The sequence below is a fragment of the Chanos chanos genome, chromosome 4 (assembly GCF_902362185.1).
Source record: "Chanos chanos chromosome 4, fChaCha1.1, whole genome shotgun sequence".
NCBI classification, from domain to species: Eukaryota; Metazoa; Chordata; class Actinopteri; order Gonorynchiformes; family Chanidae; genus Chanos; species Chanos chanos.
The window spans coordinates 37,846,922-37,859,549 of record NC_044498.1 but is presented as its reverse complement, the minus strand read 5'-3'; the positions used below and the strand labels follow the sequence as shown (position 1 = coordinate 37,859,549).

Sequence of the window (12,628 nt, the reverse complement as noted above, 5' to 3'; positions counted from 1 at the left end):
ATATCGCACACAATCTCAGTACAGGTGATGTTAAAGACACTCTGCATTTGCTGCTTGAGTGAAACCTTTGTGCATTGCAATAGGTCAGCATTACCAGGTTCAAGCTCTTCTCTGACCCATGCAGAGATTAGTCATATGCACTTATATAACTCAGTGATCAACCCCTGATGTGATAGTCATATTGACAGTAAGCTTGAGGCTTTGATGACTGCAAGATGTACACCACAAAAATTATATCTGTGGGGGGTTTTCCCAGAACAGATTATAATTTCTCTCAAATTCAGTCTAATTTGGACCAATTATCTGATCGGGACTTTGTTCTGGCCTGACTTATTCTACTCAGAGGATGGATCGGTGAATTCATCGTGACTGAACGCGAGGTTGACCCAGGTGGACAGGACTAAGAGATTCTTTTCCTGGACTGAATGCTGATTAGCCTCTTTATCCACAAAAGTGGAATCCCCACTCCTTCAATTAGCACTTAAATTAATGTCGCTTGATAAACCTCCCCTGCCAAATTGTCTCATTTTCTTTGACAAATCCCTCTGTCCCTCTCTTTTAGTTTGCCTCCACTGTGAAGGACTGGGGGGGGGGGGGGGGGGGGGTAGATGAAAGAGATAGAAAAGGTGGATGGGACTGTGCTATGAGTTACTGACATGACTAAAGCAGTCTACAGGGACCTTCCCGGATACACTGATACATTTCGCTTGAGCATTGATTTAATTAGTGCCAGTTACAGAACTAGATTAGGTTTGACTGTTTTATTTGGCTATAAATACATCTGTGACTTTAGTGGTGGGAAAAGGATGGCAGGAGGAGCCCACTGAGTGTGCAGCAAAGACATCTGATGAAACCTCATGTTGACGCTGTCATAATAGCAGTTGTGAAAGACTGAAGTGCCAAAAGGTAAAGGCAGAGAGTTTGATTGATAGATGGACAAATACTAAGAGAGAGAGAGAGAGAGGAAATGGATGGATGGAAATGGAAAAGTGAGTAGGTTTTCGCTATGTTGGACTAATGTAATATGTAAGTCTCTGACTCATTGGATTGTCCAAACAAAAGAGGCATCTGCTTTAGTGTTGTGTCTCGTCACTGACGCTCATTACCGTCCTCACAAATAAGGAAAGATGGGACTAGACTACCAGAAAACTCCCCTATTACTTTGCAGAAAATCTTTATTTAAAATAAATGTATAGATACACACACACACACACACAAACACACACACACGTATATATTTAAATATGTTTCATGAATCACTCCCACTGTGAGGAGAAACAAGTTAAACTTCTGCCAATTAAAGCTTGATGATGCTGCTCAAACTCACTTCAAGAGGCAAAACTGCGAAACAGAGTGAGGCCAAATGAAACTGACTCTTGCATAACTGTCTCACTCCATGAATTATTCCTGTGAGCTGTGCATTATGCAGAGATGAAGATGGAGAACACCTTCGGCAATAAAGATGTTTCAGTTCTCATTGTAAATAAGGGAAAGAGACAAAAGTTTTCCAAATTAGTGCAAGATACAATAGTAACACCAGGAGTTAAGCTTGTCAAGATATCTCCCATGTAGGAAATTAATAATTCTAATCCAATGTCATTTCTCTATATAGTCAAAAGTCTCCAAACATGGCTTCGTTTTAATCGGTTTTAGGCAGATTACTGAGGGTCTCTTGTACATACATGTTTCTCACACTCATGACAAACCTGTAGAGAACAGAAAGTGTGTGTTTATCACACATGTTATTTGTCACATAAATGGGAGTGTAACATTTAGGTCTGTGTCATATATGCCTATAAGGCCATAGTAATTAGAATTGGTCACTCTATTTGTCTGTGTACATCATGCACTTTTTGTGTGTCTGGCAGCTGTGACATGATCATAATTTGAATCTATATGAGCATGCTGAGTTATCTTCCTTTGTATGTCATGTCAATCAGCAGGATCCAAATGATTACCCAATTCCATATTCTTTCATGCTTCAGTGAGCTTGCCTTTCCCCTATATCATTCAGACATGACCTCTTACCATCTAACCTCCTTTGGTCTTTAATTGGATTTTCCTTTCATATAGATTGTTTTCATGTTCTGTTCTCTCCTTGTTATTGCAATACCAAAGTTGTCTTCTCTTGTGTTTTGCAAGTGATTCCGCTCCCTAACCGCACAAGGCAATGGTTTTGTTTTAGATGTAGAAACTCCTGGAAGGCAACACAGGCTTGTTTTTAAAGATAAAAGCCCTAAACTAGACAGAGCATGTTGCATAATCGTGTATTCATGTGTGTAATATATCGTCTCATGATTCACTGGTGAGAGAAGGTGAGTATGACTCACCATAGTTTTTCATTTGTTATTTTTTAGTAACAGTGAACTGTTTTGACTGCTCACAGAAACATGTGTGCAGCATTGCCAATGAGCATTGTGTTTGTGTGTGTATGTCTGTACACACACAAGTGTTTGAGTGTGTGGTTATATATGTGTGTATGTTTTGTTTTTTGACAAAACATGAAGTATGGATTCTGTATATACAAGATGTTCTGTATATACAATAATTTTACCCATGAGAGGCACCAAGGCGAACAGATTATACCTGGATTTAAACTCTGTACACAACAGTGTGGCACTTTCAGCAAAATGTGGACACTGCATTCTCCTTAAATATGACTAATTTCTAAAGTGTCAACACTGCACCCTGTTGGTATAAGAAAGTAATCTCCCCACAAATTATTGTCAAAGTCTTGTCCAGAAACTAGTATACTTACATTATATTTAAAAATGTGAACTTACTCTTATAAATGGGTTGATAGGTATTGTTTTCATTTATTTATTATCACAGCGACTTAAAGTTTTCGTATGATGACGAATGTAATATCTGATAACTGCTTCATTTTCCTGAAGTAAACACAATTAATATATTAGTTAATACACAAAATATTCGTATATTCAAAATGTCCGAATATGTCATTTCAAAGATTAAGAAAGCCAGCTTTGTTTCTATCTTCCAGTGAAAAGTAAAACGATTAAGAACACTAATTTACACATTTGATTACTAAAACGAGTAATTAGGTTAGTGAAACAAATACGCAATTCTGTTACATTAAGAATATACACTGACAACCAATCTGTTAATGAAGAAAAAATAAGCGTTTCAGGGCTTCATAACAGAGCAATGCACTTTCCTAATTCCTTTAAATTTCTTAAGGGTCTAAGGGTCACATTATGAATAACCCCGTAAAGACACATCTTTGACCTATTTCAGACGCTGTGCTGATATCATCTCAAATATTATTGCAACTACGGTATAATATGCAGCGCAGAAAGCGCATCTCCATCCTTACCTACCATGTGGGAACACAATTTTATACACACTGTATTTTATTGGCTATGAACATAATGACGCAACAACGCCCGCCCATTTCGCCTTTGACCCTAGATGTGCGATTTCCCGCGAACAACGGCCTGAGCTACAACAAGGCAGGAGTATCCAGGTCGTTGGATCGGGATATGTACTGTACTGAAATTATTGCTTATATGATACAAGTCTTATAGAGCTGCTTGAAAATACGTCGCCATGGCTAAACAAAGTTCAATTTTCAAATTTTTTACAAAGTCGCCGCCTCCTGTTGCTAAGGCTAAATCGAGTCCCTCTCCTGTCGAGGCAGATTTACCTTCTTCGGTTCACAGATCCAATACTTCTCCTAAAGAGGAAGCTAAACATGTAACTACAGAAACTAAGAAAACTGCGTCAAAAGCTAATAAAACTCCGGCTAAAGCTGTCCAGGGCACACTCCTCGGAGGCAAAGCGCCTGCTACAAAAGAAAGGTAATTTACAGTAACAAAGATATGTTTAACAAATCTGAACGGTTATTTCAGCAGACTGTAAGTGTTAGGGTTGGTGGTTATGATTTGCCATGTTGTCCTATTATTTATTTAGCAGAATAATTATGTTTATTTAGCTGTATCTCAAGTCCTTTCGAGTCATGGTGTACTCTTTAGACTTTTCTAAGTCTACTCTTGTTCATTCTCCAGAAAATTATGTCTTGATGGAAATTAATGCATTTGACATTGCTATTAGAGGCAAGAGACTGATACAGCATAATTATTTCTACCGTTTTCCCCTCCATTTGGCGGGAAGTAATGTGTGGCAGCACATGGATCTGTAGAGAGGAGGGCGTGTAGTGGCGGGTTGAAGATTTTACCACCTGTTTTTTTCCCTCTAGTGGCCTGATCTGCTTTTGAATGTTAACTGGCTATGGCCGTCATTGTGCGCAGTAGTAAAATTATCTAAATTTATAAACAAAGAAGGTAGGGAAACGTTCAGTGCCCTGTTCAGTGTGTAATTTAGTTTCAATGGGTTTTTAACTCACTGGGCTGAGCAACTGGACATCAAAGTCGTCTTTGGATGATCAGTTATTGTTTTGCAGGAAGTATGGCACTTTACCGGTCAGAGCAAAACACGTTCTCATCTACTGTATTAGGCATCTGTTGTTCGTTGTACACAGCTGTGTGCAGCTTTCATGAGATTTCAGATATATGTGCTGCAAGTATTAACAATGAACCAAAACAAATATGTGAACATCAGTATCATTCTTTTCTAGCACTCCATGTAAATTCAGTGGAGGGTCTTTGGTATGGGCCAAGCTGGAGGGACACCCTTGGTGGCCCTGTATGGTGGTGCCACAACCCCTCAGTGGTGAACAGATTCGAGGAAGTGGTAAAAATCAAAGACTTCACGTTCATTTCTTTGACGAGCCTCCCACTAGAGGCTGGGTCAGCATGAAGTACATCCGCGAGTACCAAGGTAAGCAAACAGAGGTTTTGTATATGTACAGAGTAAGAGAGATTAGGCCATGCAAAAGCATGAATCACCTCACATTTTATATAGAAGCACAATTTTTATGCATTGCAGACTAGTGTCGTGAATGCTGACTGCTAAAATTTCTTGCATCTCTTTTGTGTTTTAACTTTGTGCTTTTCTACTATAATCTCTTTAAGACATTCTCCAACATGCTTCTGTCTTGTAAAATTTCCATTTTTAATGCCCTGTTTTTCTGCAGGATCTGACAGCAGTGATGCCAAGGCAGGAGGTGTATTCTTCAGTGGCAAACCTGTAATACGTAGAGCAATGGAACTGGCAGACCGTGTAATGTCAGATAGTCCTGGGCAGAGGCTGAAGATGCCAATCTGTATGGACCCTTCTGATGAGGAAGACGATGATGAGGAGGAGATGGAGGTGAGTAGGAGAGAATGTTTACAAGTATTTATGGGCAGATGCAGGAGATCTTGTCATCTGGCCATATAAAACCACACTGACCTCAGTCATAGACTCACACCAGAACATGTCTTATACTCACACAACCACAAACACACACACACAGATCTGCTTCCTCACTACTGCATTATATATGTTGCGTTACTTTACTATATAGAATCCTAGTGATGCATATCATGGTGTATGTTAATAAGTGCTCCCATTACTGTACTGCTTACCCATGTATATATCATTTAGACTCACCAACACAGTTACAAAACATGTATGTAGAACACAACCAGGACATTAAAATAGTGTATAGTACCAGCACCAGTGCACATGCTTTACACTCTAAATGTTTGGAGTAAATATAACCAGTATAGATGTGACCCTTCCATTTGGAAAACTGCTGTGTCTGTTGTTAGCATTTATGTATATGTGTCATACCGCTCATCAATTGACATTTCATCCTCCAAACAATTCTTTCTCCATACAGGTGGACAAACCCACCCCATCTGATGAGGAGTTGTCTGCGGAGGACACTGAGCAGTCTAAAGCCAGTAGGCGGTCCTCTCGCTCTGTGGCAGAGAAATGTCAAAAGCCAAAGCGGCGACGTATCGTAGTTGCCTCAGATAGTGAGGGGTCAGACGAAGAATTTAAACCTAGCCAGGCAGAGGGCAGCAGTGACGATGAGGATGAAGATGGGATTAGCAGTGGAGTTGAAGAGGAAGAAAGTGAACCAGAGACTGAACCAGACAGCCCTGTGAAGCCAGTAAAACGCAAACGTGCTGCAGACAAGCCAGCCAAATCAAAGAGCAAGTCTATACCTGCAGAAACACCTAAAAGAACCTCTGGCACACTTTTCTCCGTCGCAGTCGACACCAAGTCTAAGCTATCTGCTTTCTCCGCTCCTGACAATTTTGAGAGCCAGTCAGGTGCTGCAGGGGGTGTGGATGGGGGATCCACGATTTGGGACCATGAAAAACTAGACTGGCTGCAGGATGGCAGAAGGAAAGACGCCAAGAGGAGACGTCAGACAGATCAGGACTATGATCCCACCACGCTCTACGTACCTGAGGACTTCTTAAACCGGACTACGCCTGGCATGCGCCGTTGGTGGCAGCTGAAGTCAGAGATGTTTGACACCGTCATCTTCTACAAGGTGGGCAAGTTTTACGAACTCTACCATATGGATGCAGTGATTGGTGTCAACGAGCTTGGACTCACCTTCATGAAGGGGACCTGGGCACATTCGGGCTTTCCTGAAATCGGCTTTGGCCGTTTTTCTGATGTGTTGGTGCAGAAAGGCTACAAAGTGGCTCGGGTGGAGCAGACCGAGACCCCTGAGATGATGGAGGCACGTTGTAAAATGATGGTGCGTCCCACCAAGTTTGATCGTGTGGTTCGCCGAGAGGTTTGCCGGATTATCACACGTGGCACGCAGACTTACAGCGTGCTCGACGGCGCCCCCTCTGAGTGTCAGAGTAAGTATTTGCTGAGCATGAAAGAGAAGGCAGAGGGGGAGAGCACAGGCCATGGGCACATCTATGGAGTCTGTTTCATTGATACCTCTGTGGGTCGCTTTCACGTAGGGCAGTTCCATGACGACCGCCACTGTTCACGTTTGCGCACTTTGGTGGCACATTATTCCCCTGCTCAGGTGCTCTTTGAGAAGGGAAACCCATCAGCAGAGACTCGTAAAATCTTAAAGGCTGTGCTATCCTCTGCCATGCAGGAAGGGTTGAATGCTGGTTCACAGTTCTGGGATGCTCAGAAGACATTGAAGACCCTAGCAGAAGAGGACTATTTTAAAGAAAGTAAAGGGTCGGATGATGAAGCAGGGGGAGTGACCTTGCCCTCTGCCCTTAGGGCAATGACCGCTGAGACTGACTCTCTGGGCCTTACCCCAAAGGAAGGATATGAGCTTGCCTTGTCTGCTCTTGGTGGTTGTGTGTTCTATCTGAAGAAATGTTTGGTTGACCAGGAGCTTCTCTCCATGGCCAACTTTGAAGAGTATATTCCAGTGGATGTAGAGATGGAGCAGTCAGATAGGGCATCAAGCTTCTTTGCCAAGACCCGTCAGCGCATGGTCTTGGATGGAGTAACCTTAGCCAACCTTGAGATCCTTCAGAGTGGGTCAACTGGTGGCATAGAGGGCACTCTCCTGGAGCGTTTGGATACCTGTTGCACTCCCTTTGGGAAAAGGCTCCTTAAACAATGGCTATGTGCCCCCCTCTGCAATCCTAACTCCATTGGAGATCGCCTGGACGCTCTAGAGGATCTCATGGGGATTCCAGCCCAGGCCACAGAGGTTACAGAGCTTCTGAAGAAGCTTCCAGATCTTGAGAGGCTCCTGAGTAAGATCCACAGCATTGGCACCCCTCTGAAAGGTCAGGATCACCCCGACGGCCGGGCCATTCTGTATGAGGAGGTTGTGTACAGCAAACGCAAGATTGCTGACTTCCTCTCAGCCCTGGAGGGCTTCAAGGCCATGCTGCAGATCGTGGCCACCTTGGAGCCTGTTGCAGATGAATTCAAGTCCAAACTTCTTTGTCAGGTGGTGGTTCTGAAATCAAAGAATGACGAAGGGCTCTTTCCTGACCTCTCCCAAGAGCTCAAACGCTGGGATACAGCTTTTGATCACCAGAAAGCTCGCAGCACTGGTGTCATCACCCCAAAGGCTGGTTTTGACCCAGAGTACGATCAGGCTCTCACTGGAATCAAGGACTGTGAGAGGGGCCTACAGGAGTACTTGGACAAGCAGAAAAAGAGGCTTGGGTGCAAGACTTTGCAATACTGGGGCACTGGTAGGAACCGCTATCAAATGGAGGTTCCAGATAGTATCTCAGACCGGAACATTCCAGAAGAGTATGAGGTGAGGTCCACTAAAAAGGGCTGGAAAAGGTATTCAACTCCAGAGACCGAGCGCTTGTTTTCAGAATTGCAGAGCTGGGAGGAGAAGAGGGATGCAGCATTGAAAGACTGCATGAGAAGGCTCTTCTACAACTTTGACAAGAACTACAGAGAATGGCAGACAGCTGTAGAGTGCATGGCTGTGCTTGGTAAGAATGACATTTTCTTACCACTGTGTCTCTTTCTCATTCCCTATGTATCACACGCATGCACACAGTGATGGTGTGGCATTGTTACCCTAACATCAGAACAACCCCTGGTGTCCGTTTGTAGATGTAGAGCCCTATCAGTGATGTTGCATTGAATATTCCAAGAGGGAGGAAATACATCAGCTGTTGCACCTGACAGTTCAAATAACCCAAAAGTCTGTGCTTCTGCAAATATGTTAGCATATGATAAACAAATAGAGGAAAGTGGTATACAGTGAAAGGTAAGTGACTCAAATGCTTCCACTCATGAATATTGAATGGAGCTGATTTGTCTGAGGCACATCAAAGTTCATTTAATTTATTTCAGTTTTATACTAATGTAAAAAAAAAGAAAAAAAAAAAAGAGATAGTGAATGCCGCAAGCTTTTATCATCCAATCGTCGTCCTGTCGCTCCTTTTATAGCTTGCTGACATGAAGGAGGGTTGGCTCTGTCTGTTACATAGACTGTTTCCTTTGAGAGTCGAGAGTGTTATATTATTAAATATTGATCTCCAAATTTTTGCTCTCCACATTATAAACCCCCAAGTGTTTTGTTGGATCCATTAGGCTTAGAGGAGCTTTGTTCTTTTTTTTTTTTTTTTACAGCGCGGTAGAGCTGTAAGAGCAAGACATTAGCTATTAATCACCTCTCCTGACATGAGAGAATGTTTCTCAAAGCCAAAAAGACACTTTCACTATGTGAAAAGGGTTTAGCTGTGTTTCCCTTTGTACCATTTACAAAAGGGCAAGCATCCGCAGGAATGAAATGAACAGCGTCCCTGCATGGAGCTCATGGAGTTCATATTCATGTTTTTAGGAGTTATCGGCATTTTGTCGACTGATAAATAACGCTTTTTTGCCAGTTTTTCGCACATATAAAATAAAACTTCTTCAAATCCATATGTGGAATTTGGCAAGTGACAACAGCAGTTCATTGAATTAGTGAATTAAGAAGAGGGTATTTCTTTGTTTTGTTGCAGATGTGCTGTTGTGCATGGCCCGATACAGCCAAGGTGGAGATGGACCAATGGCCAGGCCAGAGGTGGTTCTCCCACGTAATGACCCTCAATCTGTACCTTTCCTGGATCTCAGAGGGTCTCGCCACCCCTGCGTGACCAAAACTTTCTTCGGGGACGATTTCATTCCCAACGACATCTTCATCAGCTGTCCTGGCACTGAGGATGAAGATGGTCAGGATAAGGAGAAAGCCCTTGCCCCATGTGTGCTTGTCACTGGGCCAAATATGGGCGGCAAGTCTACCCTCATGAGACAGGTGGGATTCCATGAAACGGGTCTTAAAAATGATGAGAGGATTTACAGTACAAGCGCATACTACAGTCAACTATAGCTGTTAAGTCATGTCTCATCTATGGACAGTCTGTAGCGGAAGCTTGCTCTGCAAAGCAGCTGTTGATTTTAAACAAACTAGCTATATGTAAATGATCCAAATCAATGAACTCAAGTGTTTGAGAAACAACCTGGACCAATCGACAAATTGGTAAAACAAGTGGATGAAGATTTTTGATGAAGATTTTGGAGTAAATTGACTAAAATTTTGAATGTAATCTAGTTTGTTGAAGATACGTCGCATTTAAAGATATTTTACATCCTTGCCTCCCATTCTAGTCTTAACACACATAAGGCATGCACCAGCTGTGTTGCGGAGGCAACAGAAAGGATGTGGGTTTGACACATCTTTATGTAAATGCCACTTTCTAAACCTACTTTTAGGGCTATGAGCCTCTGAAATTCTCAATTCAAACCAGCTGATCCTGAAGAGTGCAATATTATTGCTCTCTTTTGTCTGTTGTTATACTCTCATTTGTGGAACAGCAGAAGTGAGGGTATTGAATGGTCTTTATACACAATGTCTTTCATCAGAACACCTCCACTTTAGATCTTCACAATTCTTGATAATGTAATGGCACATAACTCATTTTGTGTGTGTGCGTGTGCTCATTGCAGTGTGGACTGGTGGTAATCCTGGCCCAGCTTGGCTGTTATGTTCCAGCTGAAAGTCTTCGCTTTACTCCTGTTGACAGAGTCTTCACTCGCCTTGGTGCCTCTGATCGCATAATGTCAGGTGAGGCAGGACCAAGATCCTTCTGTTTCTATTTTGATGCATGTCCCATTTGAACTTTCCTATTGGAACCTTGGCTGAGAAACTCATCTATGCTCTTTGTCCTTAGGGGAGAGCACATTCTTTGTGGAGCTGAGTGAGACAGCAAGTATCCTCCTGCATGGAACAACACATTCTCTTGTTCTCCTGGATGAGCTAGGTGAGGCATTCCATCAGTCCACTGTGTCATTTTCTCTTTTCATTTAGTTTGAGGCAGGTTTACTAAAGCAAGCGGTGTATATACCTTTATATATATATATAGAGAGAGAGAGAGAGAGAATTTTTTTTGTAAGCGACCTTTATATATGCACATTTTTTATATATATGACCACATGACCTTTAAAAAAAACCAAAGTCACACCCCTTGTTAATATGCACAGGCAGGGGTACGGCAACGTATGATGGCACAGCCATTGCCAGCGCTGTGGTGAAAGAGCTGTCAGAGAGAATTCGCTGCCGTACACTGTTCTCCACACACTACCATTCACTGGTGGAGGATCATGCCAAAGACCCTGCAGTCAGACTGGGTCACATGGTGAGTCTTAGTATGAAGCAGATTCCAAACCATCTGCAACGCTACTGCACCAAAGAACTACTCGTTTTCAGGGGTGACCTGAAATTCTCAAGTTGTGCCCTAAAGTACTTAATGTTTTGAGAGCATGTTCTGTTGTGTGCTCTTGATCAAAAGAGAGCATTTTATATGATGGCTGTTTCATTTAGAGATCAGCATTGTAATGCGGAGACGGCGTCTGAATTTCATTGGGGGTCGGAGCGCACAGTTTTAAAAGTTGCTTCTGAGGTAGATTGAAATTGTGAACTTTTGAGAGCCCTGAAACAACGCTTTTATTTTTATCTTCATCAGGCTTGTATGGTAGAGAATGAGTGTGAAGACCCCAGTCAGGAGACCATTACATTCCTGTATAAGTTCATTGGAGGAGCTTGTCCCAAAAGCTATGGCTTCAACGCTGCCCGACTGGCAAGCCTTCCAGAGGAGGTCATCCAATCAGGACATCAGAAAGCAAGAGAATTTGAGAGGAGCACTGTAGCCCTCAGGCTCTTCAAGTAAGTACCACTGGCTATTAAAACACTTTCATTTAAGTATTAGGTTTGAGTTAGCTAACTTAAATCACATCTTCCATAAAACATACTTTAATGCTGTAACTATAAGAAATCAAGTCTGCTCAAACCGTTGAATTGTGTGGGGTTAAAAATTTCCTGCCTTTGCACTGAGTTACAAAACATGTTTGTGCATGTTTCCTAAATGATCTGACACTACTTTTATTTCCTGTCTTTAATAGGAAACTGTGTTCTTTTGCTGAAGACCCAACGGCAGATGGTGGGCAGTTTGCTACCTTAGTTCAGATCATAAAAGAACTGTAATCCATCAATTTACTGTAACCAAATGTTCTGTTTTTTTCCCCAAATAAAGCATGCTTCACTACTGAAATGATCTAATAAAGTTTATTTTTAAAAATGAACACTTTCCTCTTTGACTAGGAAATTAAACCCTTTGATTAATTACTAACATCTACATAATGGTTATTGAGTACTCCACAATATATTAAGTCTAGATGTCATGGAACATGCATACAATTCAGGCTGTATGAGAACCCACAGTCACCAAATACACTTGGATGAAAAAAGCGAAACAAAAAAAAAAAAAATATTGATACAGCTGTATAGATACTTGTCTCGGCTTCAATAGAGCAAGACTCTTTTTAGGTCATCTCCAGCAATGTTTTTTTTTTTCTCTGCCACTTTACTGAGATCACCGTGGAAGCAGTGATTTCATGAGATCGGTCCATACTAAATCGAAATCTTTGACAGCCTGACCTGGCCGGTTTTTGCCAAGGGTAGTTTATTCAGAGAGGTGTTTGAAATTTGTGTTCAGCTCATTTATTTAAAAAACCCAAAAAAACCAAAAAAACTGCCAGTCTGATGTAGAGACTTAATCTAATATTTTTAGGCCCATATTGTTTTCCCCCCATCTGCCCTTATGTTATACTTGGCATTATAAATCAAACATTGCTGGAGAATACTTAGTGTTTTCTTTGACTCTTTTTCCCAATAATCTCTTTCACAGAAAGAACGTACATCCTGCGACATAAGTACAATTACAGCAAGTTTAAGGTATAATAACCCCCAAAATTAATATATTTA

General features: G+C 41.9%; 1 protein-coding gene across 1 annotated transcript; it reads left to right on the top strand.

The window, feature by feature from the left end:
* Positions 1-3,476: 3,476 nt before the first annotated feature.
* Positions 3,477-11,857, top strand: msh6 (mutS homolog 6 (E. coli)). The gene is made up of 10 exons (XM_030772528.1): positions 3,477-3,818; positions 4,595-4,797; positions 5,054-5,229; positions 5,744-8,309; positions 9,330-9,622; positions 10,315-10,432; positions 10,539-10,628; positions 10,849-11,003; positions 11,331-11,530; positions 11,767-11,857. The coding sequence occupies exons 1-10, from the start codon at positions 3,568-3,570 to the stop codon at positions 11,846-11,848; spliced, it is 4,134 nt and encodes a 1,377-aa protein (XP_030628388.1). The 5' UTR covers positions 3,477-3,567; the 3' UTR covers positions 11,849-11,857.
* Positions 11,858-12,628: the final 771 nt, after the last annotated feature.